The sequence below is a fragment of the Tachysurus fulvidraco genome, chromosome 21 (genome assembly GCF_022655615.1).
Source record: "Tachysurus fulvidraco isolate hzauxx_2018 chromosome 21, HZAU_PFXX_2.0, whole genome shotgun sequence".
NCBI classification, from domain to species: domain Eukaryota; kingdom Metazoa; phylum Chordata; class Actinopteri; order Siluriformes; family Bagridae; genus Tachysurus; species Tachysurus fulvidraco.
This window is the reverse complement of record NC_062538.1, coordinates 7186881-7212797: the sequence shown is the minus strand read 5'-3', so window position 1 is coordinate 7212797 and position 25917 is coordinate 7186881. Positions and strand designations below refer to the sequence as shown.

At 37.0% G+C, this 25917-nt stretch overlaps 5 protein-coding genes across 5 annotated transcripts; 4 read left to right on the top strand and 1 right to left on the bottom strand.

Annotated features, from left to right (window-relative positions):
• Nucleotides 1-6880: 6880 nt before the first annotated feature.
• On the top strand, nucleotides 6881-7849 carry LOC113643675 (odorant receptor 131-2-like). The gene has a single exon (XM_027148057.2). It carries the CDS (start codon nucleotides 6881-6883, stop codon nucleotides 7847-7849), a length of 969 nt encoding a protein of 322 aa, XP_027003858.2.
• A 1205-nt stretch (nucleotides 7850-9054) lies between these two features.
• Nucleotides 9055-9543, top strand: LOC113650022 (odorant receptor 131-2-like). Its single transcript, XM_027158039.2, has one exon. It carries the CDS (start codon nucleotides 9055-9057, stop codon nucleotides 9541-9543), a length of 489 nt encoding a protein of 162 aa, XP_027013840.2.
• A 1951-nt stretch (nucleotides 9544-11494) lies between these two features.
• On the top strand, nucleotides 11495-12954 carry LOC113649727 (odorant receptor 131-2-like). Its single transcript, XM_027157661.2, has one exon. It carries the CDS (start codon nucleotides 11495-11497, stop codon nucleotides 12458-12460), a length of 966 nt encoding a protein of 321 aa, XP_027013462.2. The 3' UTR covers nucleotides 12461-12954.
• Nucleotides 12955-14484: 1530 nt separating this feature from the next.
• On the top strand, nucleotides 14485-15700 carry LOC113649811 (odorant receptor 131-2-like). Its single transcript, XM_027157790.2, has one exon. It carries the CDS (start codon nucleotides 14735-14737, stop codon nucleotides 15698-15700), a length of 966 nt encoding a protein of 321 aa, XP_027013591.2. The 5' UTR covers nucleotides 14485-14734.
• Nucleotides 15701-16403: 703 nt separating this feature from the next.
• Nucleotides 16404-24990, bottom strand: ppme1 (protein phosphatase methylesterase 1). Its single transcript, XM_027157586.2, has 14 exons — nucleotides 24706-24990; nucleotides 23624-23717; nucleotides 23010-23102; nucleotides 22814-22871; nucleotides 22646-22697; nucleotides 22408-22562; nucleotides 22158-22248; nucleotides 21584-21649; nucleotides 21378-21504; nucleotides 18371-18500; nucleotides 17828-17872; nucleotides 17651-17715; nucleotides 16941-17008; nucleotides 16404-16828 (listed from the first exon to the last, which is right to left on the bottom strand). Coding segments are annotated over exons 1-14 (1131 nt in total). The 5' UTR covers nucleotides 24792-24990; the 3' UTR covers nucleotides 16404-16827.
• Between the last annotated feature and the right edge of the window lie 927 nt (nucleotides 24991-25917).

The following is a 25917-nucleotide window of genomic DNA, read 5'->3' as shown; positions in this document are numbered from 1 at the left end:
ATCAAAGAGGCCAAGCACTGCTACAAGTGGAAGATTGAGGAGCATTTTTCCAACTCTGGCCCTCGATGCATGTGGCAAGGCATCCAGGCCATCAGTGATTACAAATCCCCCCACTCCACCCCCGCTGCCACTGATGTCCTCTTCTTGAATGAGCTTAACGACTTTTATGCTCGCTTTGAGAGAGACAACAGAGAAACTGCTACCAAGCTCAAACCCTCGGCTGACCACCCTCCATTCATACTCTCCTCCACAGATGTCTGCAATGCACTGAGCCGGATCAGCGCACACAAAGCCGCTGGACCAGACAACATCCCTGGACGTGTACTTAGGGCATGTGCTGAGCAGCTTGCTGGGGTCTTCACAGACATCTTCAACCTGTCTCTTGCCCAAGCAGCTGTTCCTACTTGCTTTAAATGCACTTCCATTGTGCCAGTGCCAAAACACTCCAGCCCAACGTGCCTGAACGACTACCGCCCTGTAGCACTGGGAAGTCATGAAGTGCTTTGAGTGGCTGGTCCTGGCACACCTGAAGGACTCGCTGCCATCCACATTGGACTCTCACCAGTTTGCCTACCGCAGCAATAGGAGCACAGAAAGATGCAGTTTCCATGGCACTGCACTCTGTGCTCACACACTTGGACAATAAGAACACTTATGCACGTATGCTGTTTGTTGACTTCAGCTCAGCATTTAACACCATAATTCCATCCAAGTTGATAGCCACATTAGTAGATCTGGGCATTGCAACTGGATCATGGACTTCCTGACCAACAGACCCCAGCAGGTTCGATCTGCTCCAACACTATCACACTCAACACTGGTGTACCATAGGGCTGTGTGTTGAGCCCCTTCCTCTACTCCCTCTTCACCTCCGACTGCAGGCCTGTGAATGGATCTAACTCCATCATCAAGTTTGCAGATGACACTACAGTAATCGGTCTCATCACCGAATGATGAGACTGCCTACAGGGAGGAGATCCAACACCTAGCCACATGGTGCAATAACAATAACTTGCTCCTTAACACCTCCAAAACAAAGGAGCTCATTGTGGACTTCAGGAAAGAGACAAGAGGCATGCATGACAACATCTACATCAATGGGATGGCTGTTGAGCGCGTCTCCAGTTTCAAGTTCCTGGGAACCCACATCTCGGCAAACCTGTCCTGGACTACCAACACTTCCAGCCTGGTGAAGAAGGCTCACCAGCGCCTCTTTTTCCTGAGGACACTAAAGAAAAATCAGCTTTCCTCAGATATCCTGGTGAACTTCTACCGCTGTGCAATAGAAAGCATCCTGACCAGCTGTGTCACAGTCTGGTATTGAAGCTGCTCTGTTGCAGAGCGCAGGGCATTGCAGTGGGTGGTGAAAACCGCCCAGCGCATCACAGGAACTCCACTTCCAGCCATGGAGGACATCCACAAGAAACGCTGTCTGCGTTGAGCTCGCAGCATTCTTAGGGACTCCTTTCATCCTGCCCATAGACTCTTTTCACTTCTGCCCTCCGGTAGGCGTTTCAGGTGCCTCCGGACCAGGACTAGCTGATTAAAAACAACTTTTTTTCCTAGAGCTGTCTCTTTATTGAACTCTGCCACTCACTGATCCTACTGTCCTTCACTCTACTGCCACACACACACACACACACACCTCACACTATGCTATTGCACTAATGGACTGTTTAAACTAAACTTCTGATCACTTGTACATTTGATCAATCACACCCCACAATTTGTTATTGCACTAATGGACTGTTACATAAAATCATGCTCATTTGCATACTTGCTCTCCTTTTTTGCATTGCTGCTCACCATTGCCTTACCATTGTATATACCCACCTAATTTCTATTCATAATAACAGCAATATATTATATTATCACCATAGTACATATCCTCTTGTATATTTCAGTTCATTGTATTAATATATTTTGCTTATAGCACATACCCTCTGTAAATTTTAATTTATAGTAATAGGCATCTGTATATTAAGTTCATAGCACATATACAGTATATTCATCTGTATTATATTCATAGTACACATATATTCATTTGTATATTATATTCATAGAACATACACATCTGTAAATTACTGTTTATAGTAATAGCCATATATTTTATTACAGCACGTATCCTTCTGTAAATCTGTATATTGTTCATAGTATGCACACAACTGTAAATTACTCCATATTACCACTTAACTTATTTAAATCTTGTACAAACTGTATATCCTGCACTTGCTACTATTGCACTCTGGTTAGACCTAAACTGCATTTCGTTGCCTTGTACTTGTACATGTGTAATGACAATAAAGTTGAAACTAATCTAATCTAATCTAATCTAATAAGATTCCATACCTGTATATCTTGAGTGACAAGTGTCTTGTCCAATGATCGGTAAGTTTCCATTCAAAAACGATACCTACCGTTTCTGGGTTGTCTGACTTGTCGTTGTGTTTTCGGATTTGTTAATGTGTTTTCGGATTTGTTCATTTGTTTTCGGATTTGTTAATGTGTTTTTGGATTCGTTCATTTGTTTTCGGATTTGTTCATTTGTTCTGCACTTCTCGGCCACCGTAGGCCTGCATATAAAAGTCACAAACTTCAATGAAGATGAGCAGTAAGTAGAAACAAGCACAGAGTTCTTACACCATTCTTTGTTGATGTAAAACACACACCACCACCGCGAGTCTAACTGCACAGAGCTGCATTTCTGTTGGCACGAAACGAGGTGAGTCCATCGAGCTGAATGGCGGTGTCCGGAACTCTGTCGCTGAGCCACGTCTCCGTGAAAACAGAGTTTCTAATATCTCACCGTGTAGTGTGTTCGAGTAGGATGTAGTCCAGTTTATTGTCCAGGGAGCAAACATTGGATAGTAGAATGGACACGAGAGTGCCGGCTAGGGTTTGTTTTTAGCCTAGCACATACACCCGCCTGCTCACGCACCACTTTTGGCGTCCCCTCTACTGGTCTCCGATATCAGGCGACACCGAGGACTGGAGGCCTGGTCTTCAAAGCAAGCTGAGGTCACGACTTCTGTATTTTATTAGTTCCTGGTGGTTGTATTCATGAACATCACTGTCTCCGGTGTCCATGTACCGGTAGTATTCGAGCAAAAAAACGTAAATAAAACCTTAAAAAACGTAAATAGCACCATATTGAATCCGGAGTGGCCGCTGCGTGTTACTGCCACGCCACCATCTTGTGTATGATTGTTAATGTTTGTGTCAAACAAAAACAAAACTTGCAGCTCCATTGGTTATCTTTTTGGGTGAACGAGGATGATAGACGAACAATTCCAGGATCTGCTTTTTTCTCGTTGGTTGTTGCGTTAAATCTTACCCAGATACAATAGTGTTATTTTCTGATTGGCTATTGTGTAACCTCTTTTTTTGATTGGCTGATAAGTGGCAAGCTCGACTAAGAACACCATGGGGAGTTGTTTCCTGCCCGGTTCCATAGAGACAGCGGTGCAGACAGATACATTTTGGGCGCTGTGACATATTAAATATATGATAAATAGTAAGTTTTTCTGCTTGAGAAATACAATGTGTGATGGGAGAGAGCCCTGTAACCTTTAGGTCTTACATCTCTGCTAGACTCTAGCACATTCCTATATAACCTAACCCTATATGCTTATCTTGTCAAACCATGTCCCACTAGCACACATGCACAGGCACACACACACACAATCAGAGAAGACACTGTGCCCCAGAGAACATGAGGAAATACTTTCAGCATTTGTTAATATCTCATTGTGCCACCCCCAGGACCTTTATGTCTCTCTCTACCTCCATCTACATCATATCTATTTTTTCCTCTCATGAAAGCTTCTTACATTTTGATGTAATTTTATATAAATTAAAGTCTTAGCATATTCCTACAAGGAGCATAAAAGATTCAATTACAAGAGAGACTTTTTGGCAAAGGAGGCTAATCTTGAAGATATAATTGATGTTTATGCAGGTTTTAATTGCTTATTTCAGTATTAGAAGATTAAATGATTAAATTTAAATTTTAAAAGGACTTGTATTGATATTGGACATATCGGGTTTGTTGGCTTTATAGCCGTTAGAATTTATTTGCTTTATGGAATAATAATGGATTCTAACTATTTAACCCCACAAATATTGTGTGAAAGAGAAAAGCTGTTTGTCAAGCAATGGCAGTTAGATATTTAATATATTTTATTTTGAGTCAGTATCTATGAACACCCTTTTCTCTTATATAAGAATTTTTATCACAGCCAGGTCCATTTCCTCCTTTAAAGACTCAACAATGGCCCACAAGACCGTGCCACTGCACTTCATTTAGCTGGGCCTATCTCTCACCTATTTTCTTTTTAGCATTATTGAGTGCTGCAGTCATCGTTGACCACAGCAAATTTGTTCAGACCTGCGTTTTCTAAAATATTTGATTGTGCTGATCTTGCCATGTTGACTAATCCCACTCATTGACGATTGACGATGCTGTACGTCCCTAAATTCTGCAAAACCAAGTCTACAATTAAGTGCTTTCTCGAAGTTTAAGTCTACTTCCGACAACAGCCGTCTTTGCATCCTGTCATCATTCACTCCACACACGAGTCTGTCTCGCAGCAACTCACAATGTTGTGGTAACTTTTTTAGCTCAGCCGCATAGTCAGCAACAGTCTCTCCAGTCTTCCGTGTGCGCGAATTAAACTTATATCTTTGCACTATTTCACTCGGCTTTGGATTGTAATGGGCTTTTAGCACATTTATTAACTCATCATACGTTTTCTCCCCTGGAGTCATGGGACACAATAAACTTCTCAACAAACTATAAGTGGCTGCACCTACCCCATATAATAGCACGGCTTTCTTCTTTTCCGCATCAGTAATCTCGTTTGCTTGAAAGAAAAATTCCAACATTTCACTGTATTCTTCCCACAGCTGTGGCTCCCCGTCAAAAGGGCTTACCGTTCCTACCAGCGCTGCCATCGTTTTTTTTTTTGTTTGTTTGCTTTTTTTTAAAAACAGTTTGCTCTTCTCTGCATGTGGTCTATCCTATCTATTCAGCCTGGTACAGTACCTGAATGAATGACTTTTATCCTCGTCACCAATTATGTAATATCCTTAGGTGCAGATATATGTAGATACAGACATAGATACAGGGAGATGAATTAACATGACCCTTTATTTAGGTAACGAGCGGAACACCTGCACATCCACACTTGCTCGGCGCCAAAAACTGAACCCTCCTAACACCACTCCCTACTGGACAACCTTGTCTATAGCATCCCATTTACTACACTAACAGACACAATTTATTAAGAAAATTACACAAATACTGGCAAAAAACTAGGAGAAAAAAAACTAGGAGAAGAAAAGAAACCGAAACACAAAAACAATGGTTATACACAATTAGGCTAAATATAGAAATCCCAGGAAATTATTTGATGACAATAAAATTAAAACTTTCAAATTAACTGATTTTTTATTTATTTAATCAACAGTTTATTGTTATATGAAAGGTCCAACTTGCAATAATGTGGTCTCTTAGGCTCTGATCCCACCTGACGTCCTGGGTTATTGCCGTCCAAGGTTAATTAATCGAGAAGCATTAAAATCATCCTACAAATGTGGTTTGCATGCTCAGATCACAATATGACTTCAACACGGATTTGCCCCGTTCAAACCAATACTTAGCGCTGATCATTTTTGAGCCAATCATCCAGGATGCATGTTAATGTGAAGTGTGAATTGGGCCATTTATACACTACCCAGCTGATAAAGGTAATTTGTACCTAGATCCCATTCAGGTCAATTAATAGGACTGAGTACTGATTTATTAACTTATGAATACAAATAATTAGAAATAGCTTAGGTATTATGCACAGACAAAATATGAGTGAAACCCTAAATTCAACTCAATACATGTCTGTTTAAATTTGGATGGTTTACATCCAAAAAAGAGACCTAAACAATTAATGACCTCTGCAGTGGTTTACATTTTGGGATCAAGAAGCTTTTAATATCATTTCAACCATATATAGTTGATGCAGGACAAATATGTGAAATTGCAGGTGAAATAAGACAATATTTCTCCAGGACCATACGCACCATATTGGATCAGGAGTGCCTGCTGTGTGCTACTTCCGCACCGCCATCTTGGATTTGGATCCGATCACTGAATCATGCTAAACACCCAATATGTTTCTCTATCAGATTTTTTTCAAATGTCAGTTAGGTATTAACCTAAAATAGTGTTTTATTCATACATGCAGTGCACTATATTAATCTGGTGTCAATTCTAGATATTTCTTTTATAGTATCAAAATGTTGATTAGCGGTTATCAGCCATGTCAGTATTGCTTCCTTATTATGTTTGCACAGGTTAAATGAATTGTATGATTGACTCATCAATCAAGACATCTCATACTGAATGTAAAAAAATAAAAGATTTTTTAAAATCATAAAGATATTGATAAAGATATTGACTGCTATACTGTGTTGTGTGTAAAAGCGGTTTGACATTACAGTAATAAACTGCTTTGTAAATAATAAGAATAATAATAATCTACATGCATTACATAAATAATCACAAAAGGAAACTGAATGACATCACAGGAATATATAAACTCATGAGGTCTATTATTTACGCTGAGACACGTGCCATCATCTCTCTCTGGTGCTTATTATAAATTTAATCTCAGTGTCAGTTTTATTCTTTGTAGCTGGAGTCCCATATCAATGTGGGGTTTTATACTGGATATAACAGATTAGTGCAAGCATGCAATTTGTCTTCTCTTTGTTACTGAATCTCTAATCTGATCTGTGAGGAAGTGGTTGTGCTTTTTTAGAGATCATCCTTTATTGTATTAAGTGATATCTGTCTATATTTTATGTTCGCTTTTTGTAGCATAATATGACAGTTTCTAATGATAGCATAGTTGAAGTTTTGCTTATACATCAGCAAATGTTCCAGCCTGTTCTGTCTGAAGGATTAGTATCAAAAGTCTCTTTTGCAATTTTAATGTCTCTGTTCTTTATCTATATGAATGCTATCATGATCTACACTCTTTGGAGTAAGTCTGTTTTTAAAGAGACACCACGCTACATTCTGTTTAACCACATGCTTTTTAATGACTCGATTCAGCTCTTTGTTACGTCTTTGTTGTATATTTTAAGTCTCGCCTATCTCAAGTTAGTCATGGCTGCTTGTGCTTTTGTAGTTTTTGTTACTAGCACAACTTTCCATAACGCACCATTAAACCTGGCTGTGATGTCACTAGAGCGTTATGTGGCTATAACGTTTCCTCTAAGACATGCTGAAATAGCCACTCAGAAAAGAACTTATATTGCTATTGGAATTATTTGGTGTTTGAGTATGATACAATTAACAATTGACTTGCTTTATGCAGTATTGACTGATCCTACATTTTTTTCATCACAAATATTTTGCACAAGAGAAAGGCTCTTCATAAAGCAATGGCAAGTAGATGCTTATCAGGGGGTTAATATGTTCTACTTTGTGTCAGTGTCTGTGATCATCCTTTTCACTTATATTAGAATTTTGATCACAGCCAGGTCCATTTCCTCCAATAAAGACTCTGCTGTAAAAGCTCACAAGACCGTGCTGCTGCACATCATTCAGCTGGGCCTGTGCCTCACCTCTTTTCTCTACAGCATTATAGAGCGAGCTGCAGCAACGAGCAGCACCAGCAGCAGCCTCTTTATGGACCTGCGTTATCTAAACTATTTGTTTGTGCTGATCTTGCCACGATGCTTAAGCCCACTCATCTATGGACTTAGAGACGATTCTATAAGACCCTTATTCATCTACTACTTTCGCTGTGCCACAGGCAAACGCAGGTCTACTGTCAGAGTACAGTGAATGAAAGCCATTTTTCAAATGCTTAGTAATATTTAAACCTGTCCACTATGTTTTTTTTAAAATAAAATATAAATTTTTTTGTCCCAATCTACTAGGAGTTTTGATTCATCACTACTCTATGTGTTTCACACTGATTATTTGCATGTGGCTGTGTTCTCACAATGCCAATTCATTTACTCTGATGTTTAAACTATTTTATTAAAGTTATACAGGTTTGAAAAGGGTAGATTGGACTTTAACACAGTTAGGGCTTATATCCAGTTTTCCTATCTTGAAAACCCTTTTAAGTTTATGTTTATTTAAAATAAGTCATACAAGCAACACATGAGCTTTCTGGATAATAATTTAAAAGAAACCTTTTAACTTTAGAAATAATTAATTGCTTGGTACACTTAATTGATCATTATTTGATAGCCTGGGATAGAGTTAACTATTGTATTCTGATGTATGTGACTTTACTAATAGATTTTAGCACTGTGTTAAATATTGAAATTGGATCAATATAAAAAGTTCTGTAATGTCTTCTGTATTAATAATCTAAAGCTTAATGTCCTTAGTGTTTGCTCATATTCACTTTATAATTTCAACCACAATACTGTAGTGGTAGTCAGCTGAAAAACAAAGTATGTTTGTCAAAGTATTTATCACCCTGACTTTTTGCCTGTTTTAATCACAACCCTAATTCAATGTATGTATATAGTATTTTTCTCTCTATAATGAGAGAAAGAGAAAAGACAGAATGTATGTACTGAATATACATTTATAACAGATTTTTGTTCTTATAGACAATGTAGAGTTTTCTTCAGAAGGAAATAATGGCTTAGTTCATTTGCTTGAAATTTATTAAAACCTTTTCTATTTATACATATTTAAATCTGCAACTACTCCTATTCTGAAATATCTTTACTTTTACTGATCACTTTCAATATTCTTGAAAGTGAAGAAACACAGACATATGTCATCATCTCTCCCTGGGACTAGAATGGTGTCTATTATAAACAACAGTTCACATTAGCATTACTCTTCAGATCTGGACTCACATAAGTCTCACATATGAAATTGGATTCTGCACCACATTAGTGCAAACAATTTACAAAATTGAAAAATCTGATTTGTGAGAAAGTGGTGGTAAATTGTATAGAAATAAGTACAGTTAATACTTTCTGTAAATGTTGTGTATTATATTTTATTTATTTTATCATATAATGTCAGTTTCTAATGATAGCACAGTTAAGGAATTGCTTATATATCAGCAAATTTTCCTGCTTGCAATGACTGAAGGCAAAATATCAAAAGTCATATTTTCAATATTAATGTCTCTGTTCTTTATCTATTTGGATGCTATCATGGTCTATACTCTTTGGAGTAAGCCTGTTTTTAAAGTGACAACACGCTACATTCTGTTTAACCACATGCTTTTCAATGACTCAATACATCTCATTTTTTCATCTTTGTTGTATGTTTTAATTCTGGCCTCTCTCAAGTTAGTCATGGCTGCTTGTACTGTATTAGTTTTTGTTTCAGGCACAACTTTCTATAACGCACCTTTAAACCTGGCTGTGATGTCACTAGAGCATTATGTGACTATAAACGTTCCTCTAAGACATGCAGAAATAGCCACTCAGAAAAGAACTTATATTGCTATTGGAATTATTTGGAATATAAGTATGATGCACTTTATAATTGACATTTGAACACTTTTTATGACTATTTAAAGCCCTCATGCCAAGTTAAAACTGGTGGAATTCCCAAAGAGGCATGTAGGAGCAGCTTGTGACGATAGCATTTGGTAAAGGAATACAACATAAAAACATAAAGCAAGAAACAATTAAATTGAGAAACTATTAAACATGACTTATAATATGTTTAGAGTCACCCTATTAAAGAAGAGATGAGGGAGCTGATGAGAGTTGACCACATTTAATTGTAAATAAGTTTTCAAAAAAAAAAAACAATACAAAGATGTAGTCTGTGATCTAAAAGCCCACAACCCCAGCACAAGCAAACACTACAATGCAAAAATCATGCAGATACAGTTAAAGAGCTTTGGTTAATTAAACTAAACACAGGGATTGTTAAAATTGTTATCATATTTACTTTGAATTAATGAAGCATTTGTTTGTCACATGTACATTAAATCACAGTGACATTTTTTCTTCGCATATCCCCAACTTTTGAGGTTAGGGTCAGAGCGCAGGGTCAGCCATGCTACAGCATATCTGGAGCAGAGAGAGTTAAGAATCTTGCTCACGAACAACATCTTGCCCAGTTGTGGGAGCTTGGTAGTGCTGGGGGTTCAACCATGATCCTCCGATCAACAATCCAGAGCCTTAACCGCTTGAGCCACCACTGCTAGGGCCATTTACAATGACATCAGAAAATGGCTGGTTTGAATATATCAGGTACTGTTGATCTCCTGGGATTTTCATACAGAGAAGACTTTAGAGTTTACTGCAGAATGATGTATTAGTTAGTGACAGTTCTTTAGTCACAAATATTATGTTCATTTGAGACTGAGGAGAATGAATGTTAAATGAAGTCATATAACCTTTATTTACCTCTGTGGTAAGCAGATCTACAACAGCAGAAGACCCAGACTGAGGCCCTTTGTTGTCAGCCATAACAGGAATCAGCGTCTAGGTTTGAGAGAGGTTCACAGACACTATATATAACTGAAGGATACTGGAGGATAGCAAGAACACAGTTCCTGTTCGAAAGGATGGGTCAGTGTTTACTCAAGGCTCAAGAAAATAAAGATTCAATCTGAAATTGCCTGTATAAATTATTAGGTATCCATGTTGAACTATAAAATAAGATGATTTATGTTGGCATGATGGACGATTAACAACACACAATTAGAAAGGTTTCTAATAAAACTACACTTAACTCAATGGCCCACACTCTGGGCTTTTGTGTGCAGCCCCAAAGTGACTCCTGGTGGAGTAGTGCAGGACTACAACACACCCAGGCTGAAGAAGCTTTCAAATCAGAATATTCCAGAAATTGTAGAACCTACTAATATTTATTCAGTTGCCATCTCCATACTTTTTTATATATTTCTTACTATTTTCATATAAACCTCTAGACTCAGAAACAGTTTTTATCCTCACGGCAATCACTGAACTAAACTCTAAACCTCCACACAAACTCCTCACAAAAAATTATATAACCACCTACCTATTTGTTTACTTACTTACAGTATGTAGTATTATTCCTTTTAAATTTCTTTACAAATATCTGTACATTAATGTGTTTTGAACATTTTTTGAATATGCTCACATTTTTTACAATAATTTTACAAATAAACATTTGTGGATTCTGTATCCCTTAGCAAAGATGCATATTTACTTCAGTTTCCAGTCTCAGGTGTGTCATCATCTATCTCTAGGGTCAACATGATGTCCTTTATAAAGATACCATCAGAACTGTTCTACTTTTCAGGGCTGGGTTTACATCGTAATTAACTTGGGTTTACATCCTAATTAACATCTCCGTTCTCCAGCCCTGGATATACATTTTTTCCTGCACATAATTTGTATTTAGTTATAAAAATGTCTATTTTGCATGCAGATTGATCTTGTTCTGTTAATAATATCATTGCAATGTGACTATAAATATCATTGCATGCTCGTGGTTTGTAAAATTATGGCATTCAGTAATGATAGCACAGAGGAAGTTTTACTGATATATCAGCAAATATTCCAGGTTGGACTGACTGAGGGACCAATATCAAAAGTCACTTTTTCAATTTTAATGTCTCTGTTCTTTATCTATTTGAATGCTATCATGGTCTATACTCTTAGGAGTAAGCCTGTTTTTAAAGAGACGCCACGCTACATTTTGTTTACACACATGCTTCTAAATGACTCAATACATCTCCTTTTTTCCTCTTTGTTGTATATCTTTGGTCTGGCTTATCTGAAGTTAGTCATGGCTGCTTGTGCTTTTTTAGTTTTTGTTTCAGCTACAACTTTTAATAACGCACCTTTAAACCTTGCTGTGATGTCACTAGAGCGTTATGTGGCTATACGCTTTCCTCTAAGACATGCTGAAATAGCCACTCAGAAAAGAACTTATATTGCTATTGGAATTATTTGGTTTATTGGTTCTATAAACTTCATAATTGACTTGCTGTATGGAGTAGTGGTGGATTCCAGCCTTTTCACATCACAAATTTTTTGCACAAGAGAAAGGCTTTTCTTAAAGCAATGGCAGGTAGATGTTAATCGAGGCTTTAGCATATTCTACTTTGTGTCAGTGTCTGTGATCATCATTTTCACTTATATCAGCATATTGATCACAGCCAGGTCCATTTCATCCAATAAAGACTCTGCTGCAAAAGCTCACAAGACCGTGCTGCTGCACATTATTCAGCTGGGCCTGTGCCTCACCTCTTTTCTCTATAACATTATGGAGCGAGCTGCAGCAATGGCTGGCAGCAGCAGCCTCTTTTTGGATTTGCGTTATCTGAATTATTTATTTGTGCTGATCTTACCACGCTGCCTAAGCCCACTCATCTATGGACTGAGAGACGAGGCTGTACGACCTTTATTTATCTACTATTTCCGCTTTGGCACATGCATTCACAAGTCTATAGTCAATGTACGCTGAATTGAAGCAATGTTCAGATGTTTAAGCATGCTTGTTAACTTTTATTTAAGATTGTAGGAATGGTTACACATAGTTATCAACTAAGTTAATTATTTTATAATCAGTTAATTACATTATTATTGTCCATTTTTTATTGTCCTTTTGTTTATTTTTTCTCTCATGAATATTTGTCACAATAGTGCATGTTTAAAATAAAAGTCTCACAACTCAAGGCTATATGTGATAACTTAAGATTATTTTACAAGAACAGATTTACAGAGGTAGGTTAACATGCAGGACAAATTAATAAATGAATGATTAAGTACATTTAAAAATGTTTCATTCTAATGATTTGTACAGGATTATGAGGTTTTGGTCATAGCTATAACTGTGTCAGGTTTCACTGACTGAGGGGACAAAGTCGGTTTTGCATGAATAATGTTGCAGTACTTTACTTATTTAAAATAGTTTTTAAAGAAATAACACAACATTCTGTTTAACCACTTGATTCTTTTTGACCCGATACCCTTACTTTTCTGTGTTGTATGTTTTGGGTCTGTTGTTCCTCAAGTTGGACAAGACTGCTTTTGCTTTTTTTTTTCTTTTGTTTTGGCTGTGATGTCACTAGAGCCTTAGAGAATTTGTCTTTCTCTAATACATGCAGAATTAGCCACTCAAAAAATATTGCTATATATTGATTGCCATTATTTAATGAATGGTGATGGATTTGAGCTTTTTACCTCACAAATAATGTGCACAAGAGAAATAAAGCAGTATAAAGCAATAGCAAAAACATACGTTTAGTGCTTTAACGTATTATACTGTGTGTCAAAAACATTACTTATCTATATCCTGCACAACTGTAAACGAAGGGAAAAAGGTGTCACTTAGCGTCGATTTGGGGGTGTTCATTTTGGATGTGTCAGTCCTGTAGAAACTGCCTGTCACCTCAGAATGTCAGATATCTGACAACAGAGTAACCCAAAATAAAACTGAGCTTTCTGTTTACACACGTTCCGTGTCAACAACATTGATGTTATTGATAATAATGGGGAAAAAATTAAAATTAATATAACAAAAGGCTGTATTTGCTGACTTGTTATAATGATAGTTATGGCTTAATTGCAATGAATTAGCTAGTTACATTATATGTTGAGTGTTGTTACCTTAAATCATATCAGCCTACCTCCTTTTAAGTACAGGCTCTCTCTCTCTCTCTCTCTCTCTCTCTCTCTCTCTCTCTCTCTCTCTCTCTCTCTCTCTCTCTCTCTCTCTCTCCCTTTAATCCATCCTTCCATCCATCCATCCATCCATCCATCCATCCATCTATCCCCCCTGAAAACCATGTACCTGCAGATACACAGAACAATACTGAAGATGGCCATCAAAACATAGCAATGTCATTAAGTGTTTAGAACAGTCAGCTTGATAACGCATTGTATTATTCGTAGTACAGTGCGACACAATATCATGAAGCAGTGCTCCTGAGGACGATCTCCACAAGTGTGTAGTTCTGTCATCTGGAATCTTTCCAATTTGAGACCACAACCTTTATATTATATACACCGTGTATACTTTACAAATTATTTGGAAATAAACTGACCACAGTGTTTATCATCTGCAGATGAATTAGATGATTAGAATAAATGTTTTTAGTAAAATGCTTATATGTAAGTTGTAAATGTGAATGATTATCGTCATAATTGTGATAAAATGTTGGTAGTCCTGTTATTTAGTAAGGTTCCAAAAGCCTTCATGCCATTTTTCCTCTTTAAAAATGTCATACATATTTTTATGGTGCATATTTATGTAACATGGATATCATTAAAACATGAAAAAAGATCTATCTATCTATCTATCTATCTATCTATCTATCTATCTATCTATCTATCTATCTATCTATCTAATTTTAACTATTGTATTGAACTTTTTTTTGTTTTGTATTGCAATCTTACAGTATGTTATTACAATTATGGTATATATCTTATTTATATGTAAATAAGCTCTTATGGATACTGCATGACTAACAGAGATGCATATTTAGATCATGCCTACATTTGTCATCATCTCTCTCTCTCTCTGGGGTCACCACGCTGTCTCGTATAAAGATCAGGTCAAATCTACCCTGAACTTCAGGGCTGTGCTTACATCTTATTGAACACCTTTCATTTTCTAGCACTGGACATTTATTATATCTATATATAATTTGCAAAATGTTATCTATTCTCTTTGTGAATTCTGATCTGTGTTAATTTGTAGTGACTAATCCGGTTAGTCAGTGGTTTGTATAATATTATGGCAGTCAGTAATGATAGCACATCAGAGGTTTTGTTTATACACCAACAAATGTTTCAGGTTGCACTGACTGAAGGACCACTTTCAAAAGTTAGTGTTGCAACAATAATGTCACTTTTTTTTACTTATTTGAATGCTATCATGGTCTACACTATTTGGAGTAAACCTGTTTTAAAAGAGACTCCACGCTACATTCTCTTTACCCACATGCTCCTCAATGACTCGATTCAGCTCATTGTTACCTCCATGCTGTACATCTTCAGTCTGTCCTTTTTCAAATTAATTACATTTGCTTGTGCTTTTTTGGTTTTTGTTTCATCGACCACTTTTAATAACGCACCTTTAAACCTTGCTGTGATGTCATTAGAGCGTTATGTGGCTATACGCTTTCCTCTAAGACATGCTGAAATAGCCACTCAGAAAAGGACTCATTTTGCTATCGGAGCCATTTGGTTTATTGGTTCTATAAACTTCATAATTGACTTGCTATATGGAGTAGTGATGGATTCTAACTTTCTAACTTCGCAAATATTTTGCACAAGAGAAAGACTTTTCAAGAGGCCATGGCAAGCAGATGTTTTGCAGGGCTTTTACATATTCTACTTTGTGTCAGTGACTGTGATAATCCTTTTCACTTATATCAGCATAATGATCACAGCCAGGTCCATTTCCTCCAATAAAGACTCTGCTGCAAAAGCTCACAAGACTGTGCTGCTGCACCTCATTCAGCTGGGCCTGTGCCTTACTTCTTTTCTCTACAGCATTATAGAACGAGCTGCAGCAATGGCTGGCAGCAGCATTCTTTTCATGGACCTACGTTATCTGAACTACCTGTTTGTGCTGATCTTACCACGCTGCTTAAGCCCACTCATCTACGGACTGAGAGACGAAGCTGTGTGTCCATTACTCATGCACTATTTCCGCTGTGCCAAAGGCAAACGTAAGCCTACAGTCAATGTTCACTGAATTAATTTCAGCCATTTGTTCAGATGTACCTTTAAACCATATTAATCAATGAGATATCATATGCTTGTGTATACAATATAGATGATGTATTTACTTTTAACATAACCTGTGCAGAGAAAATGCAGTGGTTATACCTTGTAACTCAAAGGTTATACTCTGATACATGTTCGGCTTTCTCAAGCACAGATAATCCTGTTCTACCATGTGCTTTATAAAATCTGAATAATGAGTGTGTGGACAGGTGTCCACTCTGACTGTGCAACTTTAATAGTGTGCTCAGTACAAACTGTTGTTTAATCATTTCTGCTGAACTGGCTAAGCTCCATAAAACTGCTCTAACAAATATTGTCCATCTCGGGCTCGATTTATATATTTAGATTCCTGATATGAGTATTTGTAAAATTTGTGCTAATTTAGAATAAAAAAAAATATACAAATGGTACGATGTACTCAAGATTATATTTATAATACTAGAATAAGAGAGGAAATCTTTTCATTTAGCATCAGCTATGACTGATTTTTTTGGGACAGTGTTAAATATCGCTTGATGAATATGCGTTTTATAAATATGGCCTTATGAAAGGATGGTGATGTGTATAACATCCTGCAATTTATTTTTATTTATTTATTTTTTTTAAAAACTGGGTAATTTGTGCATTAATGAAACAATATTCCTGAAATGTAAATCACAGAAAAGTCAATGTAGAAATTGTTTAAAGATCTTTGTTTTCCCCTTTTTGAAAATTGACAATGAATAACACAGAACACTTGACGCAGTCATCATAATTTTAACAACAAACAAGCAAGGCATTGGATGAAATGCAAATGAAGAAAATACTTAGAGAAGAAAATAATAAATAAACTCTGCCAGTTTCATTGATCTTACAATCTTGGCATAAGATCTACACATCCTACAGTTAGGAATATAACAACAATCATACCTAATTTAATAAAAATGAACAAAACTGATTTAAGGTTGAAGTGCTAAGAAGAATTTGCAGCAGAGATGATGCCATGTCAATGGTTGTACTGTACTTGCTGATAAAGAGCGACAGAGATAAGGAGAATTTTTTTAATCACTTTCATTGCACGTAGCTGATGGAGGAAGGCTAGAAGACTGTACATCGTCTATATCACAAAAACAGAGAAAAGGAAAAAAAACACCAATTTTAATTTCGTAAACAGATCACTACACTTACTAAGATTATGTATTAACCTTATTAAAGTGATAATCACTTACCAGGGGAAGTCTTCCTTAAATTCAGTGAACTTATGCCGCACCATGAAGGTGGCTAAAGCATCAGCTACCTGTTAAAAAGGATTAAGACAAATATAAACAAATGCCACATTAGATAAGTGAAGGTTTATCTTATAAGGTTAGCAATTATTTAGTGAGGTTGAGTGCTGGAGCTATCATCAAACTAACTAAAAACTCTAACCAGATTAAAAAAAAAAAAAAAAAAAAAAAAAAAAAATCAGCAACACAGATTGTCGTCATGCTACCAAGAGCATGTTAATAAATGTTCACAGCACAGCTGATTTGCATTTATGGATGCCCACAACATTTACAAAGAGTTTAAGATAAAAAAAAAAACAACTGTCAAAGTGCAGCTCCTAAGCATGTGTGCGCACAAGATTAAAGATTATTACACTGAGCTTCCTTACATACAAATGTATAGTAGTAATATTTATCAGTAGTATTTATTGAGTACCATGTCATGTTATAATTTAGGAAAAAAAATTGTTTGTATACAGTTTGATAAATGAGGTTGAATGTATTAAGAGTGTGCGTATTTCAATACCCCGTTGACAAAATCGAAACGAAAGAATTATGTAAAATCACTAAAGAAGCATTTATATACTGTGTGTGTGTGTGTGTATATATATATATATATATATATATATATATGCAATTAACACTTTGTAACCACAAAATTAAGAGAAAAGTACTTTTTCAGGCGCATCCTCATGGACAGCATGGCCGCACTGTGGGAGAACCTGCATCTGGAACTTTCCTGCAAAAAAGGATTATAGACCAAAAAAAATTCTAAATAAATAAACCTCACAAAAATGTACAAATCTGATAAAAACATTTTATACCATTTTTTTTTATTACTTAAGACTTACCCTGCATCTGTCCTATGGTCAGGTCTTTATCCAGTCGGTCAATGCCTAGAAAAAAAAAATAAAAATACACGGGGCAAATTTTTAAGAATGTATTATTTATTTCCACATTAAAATCTGAAGTTGTAGCCAGTTATTTTTTTTTTCTGTAGAAGTTCACAAATCAATAATTTTGCATATTATTGAGACTGATCAATGTTTTGACTGAATCATTTCTGTGCATCAACAACCATCAAACTCAATCATATGCAAAATCATCAAAAGAAATTAAAGCATCAATCAATAAAATGTCATGTTTTAGATCTATAGCCACTGAGATTATTTTGAAGCTGAAATGCTGCATAGCTAAGACTTGTATAGACCACTTTGAAAATTACGCATATGTAAAATAATACAGTTTAAAAATAACAGAATCAGTATCATTTAGATATATAAATAATAATGTGCATCAAGTATATAGTAACAAAGATTTAAGTAAGTTGTTCTTATTTGTTACTAATGCTTACATAAATGTAGAGTGAAATAAGTGGCATTTGGTCTGCTCACCAGCCAGTAGCAGTAGCTTTGGCACAGGACATGTGAGGAAGAGAGAGGACAGGCCTCTGAACCAGCCTTCCCAGTACTTCTCTGTTTTCGACAGCTCGATGCGCCAGGTATACAGGCACTCTTTCTTCACCTAAAAACAAACTCTACAGTGAATTACGTGATAGAGCGGAGCCTTTTCCATTGACATGCGGGTTCTAGAAACCTGTAAAAAAAATTATTTATTTAATTTAAATAATTTGTTAAGTCTTCCAGCAGTTACAAGAGCTTTGTTATATGGGAGATGGAGTCCATGTTTTTTTTGTTGTTTTTTTTAAAGCTGTGATTTTGGTGCCACCTAGAGTCAAATCCTTCAGCTGCAATATGCTACCACATATTCTGTTTCAACTGGCAAAGGGAAGCAGGACATAGATTCATGGCTGTGATGTTAATTTCGCTAATAAAAAAAATTGGCATGGCAACATATCGTACTGCCTAGGTATTCCTTGGTGTTCCATGTTCTTGATCCAGAGTGGCTTCTGTACTTTTGAAGCGAAGTTAGAATTATCCCCTTTTAAGTGGAACACAACTAACAAAAACGTTTGATTTAAAACGAAAACCTTAAGCAAGTACCCAAGAAATGTACATAATAATTGTGTAAAGTTCCAGGGCAATGAACAAAAGCTATTAAAATGGTGCCACATATGCATCTAGACATATTTCTAAGCAATTGGTTTGTTGCACTGATTCCAGACTCATTTGGCAACTGTGATTTTAAAGGACAGCTACAGAGTTGTCCCTAATTGTAGGAACTACAGTCACATGCAAAAGTTTAGGAACCCCTGACAAGTTCCATGATTTTCATTTATAAATATTTGGGTGTTTGGCTCAGCAATTTAATTTTGATCTATCAAATAACTGAAGGACACAGTAATATTTCAGTAGTGAAATGAGGTTTATTGGATTAACAGAAAATGTGCAATATGCATCAAAACAAAATTAGACGGTGCATAAATTTGGGCACCCTAGCCATTTTGTTGATTTGAATACCTGTAACTACTTAGTTCTGGTTAACTGGAGCACGCAGTTGATTTGGTGGCTCATTAAGCCTTGAACTTCATAGACAGGTGCATCCAATCATGACAAAAGGTATTTAAGGCCAATTGCAAGTTGTTGTTCTCTTTGACTCTCCTCTGAAGAGAGGCAACATGAACGTCTCAAAACAACTCTCAATTGACCTGAAAACAAAGATTGTTCAACATTATGGTTTAGGGGAAGGCTACAAAAAGTTATCGCAGAGATATAAGCTGTCAGTGTCCACTGTGAGGAACATAGTGAGGAAATGGAAGACCACAGGCACGGTTCTTGTTAAGACCAGAAGTGGCAGGCCATGTAAAATATTGGAGAGGCAAAGCTGAAGGATGGTGAGAACGGTCAAAAACAGCCCACAGACCACCTCCAAAGACCTACATCAACTTGCTGCAAATGGTGTCACTGTGTATCGTTCAACAATTCAGCGCACTTTGTACAAGGTGAAGCTGTACGGGAGAGTGATGTGAAAGAAGCCTTTTCGGCACACACGACACAAACGGAGTCGCTTGAGGTATGCAAACGTACATTTGGACAAGCCAGCTTCATTTTGGAATAAGGTGCTGTGGAGTGATGAAACAAAGCATAACAAGGGGCGTTATGCATGGCGGCAAAAGAACACAGCATTCCAAGAAAAACACTTGCTACCAACAGTAACATTTGGTGGAGGTTCCTTCATGTTGTGTGGCCAATGCCGGTACTGGGAATCTGGTTAAAGTTGAGGGTCACATTGATTCCACTCAATATCAGCAGATTCTTGAGAATAATGTTGATGAATCAGTCACAAAGTTGAAGTTACACCGGGGCTGGATATTTCAACAAGACAACGACCCAAAACACTGCTCAAAATCTACTTGGCCATTTATGCAGAGGAACCAGTACAATGTTCTGGCCATCCCAGTCCCCAGACCTGAATCTCATTGAACATCTGTGGGGTGATTTGAAGCGGGCTGTCCATGCTCAGCAAACCATCAAACCTAACTGAACTGGGGATGTTTTTTTTAAGGAGAAATGGTCCAAAATACATTCATCCAGAATCCCGACACTCATTACCTAACCCTAGGCTATAGGAAGTGTCTAGAGGCTGTTATTTCTGCTAAAGAAGGCTCTACTAAATATTGATGTGATTTTTCTGTTGGGGTGCCCAAATTTATGCACCTGTCTAATTTCATTTTGATGCATATTGCACATTTTCTGTTAATCCAATAAACCTTGTCTCACTACTGAAATATTACTGTGTCCTTCAGTTATTTGATGGATCAAAATGAAATTGCTGATCCAAACACCCAAATATTTATAAATGAAAATCATGGAACTTGTCAGGGGTTCCTAAACTTTTGCATACGACTGTATTTAAAGAAGTTACTGAATGTGCACATAGTAGTAAACTAAATAAGATCTCTAATCTATGAACATAACATCCAATACAATTAGCCATTAAATAACAACTTTTAATCAGTGAAAATGACCTGTATTTGTATTTATCAAAATCAAGAACTGGCTTACTGTTATAGGTTGCATAGAATTGTCAAGGGTGTTGACTAGTCAGGATGGTGGATAAAACCAGGAGTGAGAACATTTTTGAGTAAATGTTATACTTTGTAAGACTGGACAAGTCATACTATAATAGATGAAGCCAATTTGACAGTAAACTGCACAATTCTAAATTATCTGCTGGGATATTTTTAAAGGCTGGTCATTGAGCTGTAAGGGTTTTGTACTGGGACCCAAGTCACTGTGCTGCACAAGCTCACTACAATCAACAAATTCATCTGCAAGTGAGACAAGCTACCAGTGTACTATGACAGATTTATTATCTCTCACATCCATTGCACTTATTTGTTCATTTCTGTTGCCTAAACGCCTAAAAAGTACTGACGTTTATAAGCATATAACTGCACAAATAAAAAAAACAGTGATGTCCTGAATCATCAGCGGTTACCTCCTGCTCATCTTCTTTCTTTCTTTTGAGGTTGGACTCGCTATCTTCCTCCTCTTCCTCCTCTTCCTCAATGATGCCTTCACTGATGCCCTTAGAAATGCCAGGACTGCTCAAAGGCTCATCACACCTAAAAACAAAAGCTAATTTTACACCTCACAGAAATAGCTCTCTTAACATTATGGAACCTAAATGAAGGAAGCACTTACTTTTTGACTTGTCCAACCATAGACACGCGTGCAGACTCGACATTCCTGATCTGTCCACTCTTTACACTATCATTAATATACAGAAAAATCAGTTACATACATTTTCAATGATTAAAATCACAACCAACTTCAAAATTTTCCACATCCTGACTATTAAAGATATTTAGTCCAGAGAGTAATCAGATATTTAATCATTATATCTCCCAGTCAGAGCAAGCTGATTTATTTATTTATTCATTGATGACATAAGTGAATGCATGTATAGCAAGCATGAGCACATTCGTTCTAAAGGGCTGTAATTACTATAGTAGCCATTAGCACAATGGATTTAACTGGATTTTTTTTAAACGTGTGTTATTATGACTTTTTGTGTGGAGACATTTAAGGAGGAGTCTGCAGTGCCAGAATTTCAAAAAAAGAGGGGAAAAACTCCTAATAGCTGTAATAAATGATAACAAGAAAATATCTTGATTCACAGACGTTTCAGAACATTAAACATAAAGACAGAAAGATCACATGTATCAGATCCTGCAGATTATCTGCACCTGAAAGTGAAACCAGTACTTTAACATACCTCCATTCGATGGCATTCTCCACTGACTTGAAAGTTTTTGGTCGACCCCTTAAAAAATTCTGCATACTGTTTAAGGCATCCATCGCTGTACCTAAACAGAATAATCAGAACAAATAACATAAGTACAGTTAATAATGACAACATAATAAAGAGACAACAACATGCCCTAATTTTCTGAAATTCAGTACTGTGTTTTAACCACCATCTAAAGGGAAATGGGATCAGTCTGTTATGAAATGAAAAAAATTACCTTCCACTACATCAATCACACAAAGGCCAAGCAACGATGGCAAGTGATTGGCTGCGGCAGTGTGGACTGCTATCGCTCCACCCATGCTGTGACCGATCATCATTATTGGGGGTGGGTTTTCACCATAGAGCGCTTCCACAACTTTCCCAACATCACTGTATGACCATAAAGCATACATATCAGTTCAAAGAAACACACAAGGTCCTGCAAATCCCTTTCAATTGGTCTAAAGACTCACTTAGCCATTGTTTCAGCTGACAGGTCTTCTGGGTTTTTCACTTTTGTGTCTCCTAAAAGTTATTAAACCAAAACAGTGCAAGCACAGTAAATAATTTACTCCATAATACAAACCTTTACATTATTTTTTACGTTTCTTTTTTAGTGAAAGGAATTAGTCATCGCTCACCATGTGCTCTGAGATCCATAGCTACAACCCTGCAATTAATCCTGCTACATATCACTCCCTGAAAAAGCAAATAACCAACACACTGCCATTTGAAATTCAATCTGAAGATAACTGTACTATAACGGTACACAAAGTATGAATGAGTCACTGTAAAAAGTAAATCATAATAAAAGCATATGTATGGAAGGTCACTGACAGTGAAGACGGCCCAGGAGAGAGCAGAGTGGCCTCCTCCATGAAGCAGAAGCAGCACCGGACCCTGAGAACCACAGCTGTAGATTCTGAATGTGTGCACAGGAGTCAGGGAAGGATGAACAGGCCAAAGCAGACAACAAAGTATAACACATCACGATGCAGTGCAGGTATGGAAACGATCGAATTCACATGAACTGTCTCTCCAATCTATGAATATGTCCAAGTTAAAAAGATTAATAGAGCCTGAATTTGATTAAACAGTGGTGAACAAAACACTAGCCCAGATTGTGTGTCATGGCTGTTTATTTTTTTAACTGTACAAAAGACTATAGCTTAAGTAAAAAATATAAGTTAGATAATATGGGGTCTGCTTTTTAAGAAGGCAGACACCAGCAAGTGTCAGTGACTTTTAGAAAACATTTCTAATTTAATACTTAACACTAAATATTTCATCGGGAAAGGTTGAGGTCTACGTGTACACTGAAATATTCACTAAAATTTTAGACAAGGAATAGAAAGTAAAATGGTACAAAAATAGATTTTAACATCCGAGACATGTTGTCTAAGAGTTAAAATAAATGTCAAAATACCACATTAAAGTGAAATAAAAGATATGTCTTTGCTGTTGTCATTGTCCACTTCCACGTCTTCCATGGTTTCAAAATACTGACTCCAGGGCAGGGGAGAGAAGTCACACTTTCTCCCAGGTCTGTGTGCCAAAACAGAAGAAAAGTGCCATTAGAGAAGTATTAGTGTCATTATAGAAACCCTTAACAACAGAGGATGTTTATTTGCCTGCACTTCACTGCAAACTTAAGGCTTAAGATGGAAGCTTCTTAAGAGATGATGTGCCCTGTGTCAACTGATCCACACCTAAGGTGAAGGAAGGAAGGAAGGAATTCAGTGTTCTCCTTGTTTGTATTTTTGTGTCTTAATAAAATATCTTAGATCTTTATGTCTTAGTTGGGCTGTGGTGGCTCAAGTGGTTAAGGCTCTGGGTTGTTGATTGAACGATCAGGGTTTAAGCCCTGGAACTGCCAAGCTGCCACTGTTGGGCCCTTGAGCAAGGCCCTTAACCCACTCTGCTCCAGGGGTTCTGTATAATAACTGCTCCTGCATTCTGACCTCAACTTCCTCAGTTGGGATGTGCGAAGAAAATAATCCCACTATATGTGGCAATAATAATAATAAAGGTTTCCATTCCCTCATTCATAACGCTAATGTTATGACGCTAATTCATCTTTGCTAATGTTCTGAATTCAGTTAATCTCAATGGGGACAACATGTGTAGTCAAGAGGGAAAATCTGGTTGAAAAATCGAATCGTATTTTATATTTATACAACAAACAAAACATTATGCAATATCATGATGTCTCAGAAAATACTGGCATCATGATTCACGATATCGATATTATCATCATATCGCCCAAGCCTAGCCTACATATAGCACACAAATACTTAACTGATTGACTGATTGATAGATAGATAGACAGATAGATAGATGCTTTATAAATTTACTATCTACTAAAGTCGTGACATTGGTGTTTAAGAGGCTGACAGACACCTGCTTGGCAAGCTAATTCTAAAACAACATAAAACTAGCCTAAATTGCTCGCTTAGCTAGCTTAGCATTAGCCGTTAATAAATGTTCAAAAATTCATGTTTGTGTATTTCTGTTTTTTAAACTACAAACTCACCCCATTTTCTTTTTTGAGCCCGACTGTAAACCTCCTGCCATCGGGGGTCTGGATCCTAACAAATTCAAATGCAATTGTCTCTCCATTCTGTAATTAATTTAAACACCTTTCCTTAGCAAAAGATGCTTGTCGTTGCACCCTATATGTGTTTTTTATAAACCGTACGCCACTAGTTTAAAGCTAGTTAATAGCTAGTTTACAAAGGTAGCTACAGAAATCTAACCAAACCCCACACAAGTAAAGGCCACCACCCACCAGTGAGCCTTCTCAGCTCAGGATTGTGGGAAATAGATGCAACAAGACGCGGCTTTACTGTACAGTCCATAGGCGCTATGTTTGTACGAGAACTACATTTCCCATAATGCACCGTCGCACAGACGTAGCGCCCGCATAAGAAGATGAGGTAATGCCGGAGTGACATGCTGAGCATCCGATTTTAGACGCATGATGAGAGGTTTATTTACACTTATTTACACTGCAGGATGCTGGCTTTACACCCTGTTAAGGTCTATTTACTGAGTTGGTTTTGAAACTAAAACAACAAAGGTTTGCTTATTTGTAATTTCAATTTTAGCATACTAACTTTATCCTTTATACTGACACAAGATATTCAATTCAGGCTAGTTGTGAACGACTACAGCACAGAGATGTGTCGTTCGGGAACGAGTCGATTCTTTGAACCGGCTCTTTAAAGTGAAATTCCAAATCCGATTCGCGTTACTTATCGGTCGAACTTTATTTTTATTTTTAATAAGTAGGAGACTTACGATGTGTCAAATGAAATCATGTGGTATTCCTCATTTAAGTGACGTGACATACGGTTAAGTACGGTGACCCATACTCAGAATTCGTTCTCTGCATTTGACCCATCTAAAGTGCACACACACACACACACACACACACACACACACACACACACACACACACACACACACACACACACACACAGTAAGGGGGGTTCGGTGCCTTGCTCAAGGGCACCTCTGTCGTGGCCACGACTTGCATTTATGAAGAACCGTTTTTTTTTAATTAATTACAATATATATAATGCGAAAAAGTATTGAATCACGTAATTCGTTGAACAATATAAGCGATGGATAGGTAACAAGAAGTCCAAAAAGTTGTGTGCCTTAAAATTATATACAAGTGTTTAGGAGTCGAAAGATCCGGCTCGGTGAGATGAACCGATTGATCTGACTCACTGAATCAAGC

Excerpts from the sequence above, each read along its gene's own strand:
- LOC113643675 (XM_027148057.2), top strand. The coding sequence starts at position 6,881 with ATGACAGTTTCTAATGATAGCATAGTTGAAGTTTTGCTTATACATCAG.
- LOC113650022 (XM_027158039.2), top strand. The coding sequence starts at position 9,055 with ATGTCAGTTTCTAATGATAGCACAGTTAAGGAATTGCTTATATATCAG.
- LOC113649727 (XM_027157661.2), top strand. The coding sequence starts at position 11,495 with ATGGCATTCAGTAATGATAGCACAGAGGAAGTTTTACTGATATATCAG.
- LOC113649811 (XM_027157790.2), top strand. The coding sequence starts at position 14,735 with ATGGCAGTCAGTAATGATAGCACATCAGAGGTTTTGTTTATACACCAA.
- ppme1 (XM_027157586.2), bottom strand. The coding sequence starts at position 24,791 with ATGGAGAGACAATTGCATTTGAATTTGTTAGGATCCAGACCCCCGATG. Across the intron at positions 22,872-23,009 it reads TCTCCTGGGCCGTCTTCACT|GGAGTGATATGTAGCAGGAT; the intron begins GTCAGTGACCTT and ends TTGCTTTTTCAG. Across the intron at positions 22,249-22,407 it reads TGTGATTGATGTAGTGGAAG|GTACAGCGATGGATGCCTTA; the intron begins GTAATTTTTTTC and ends TATTCTGTTTAG.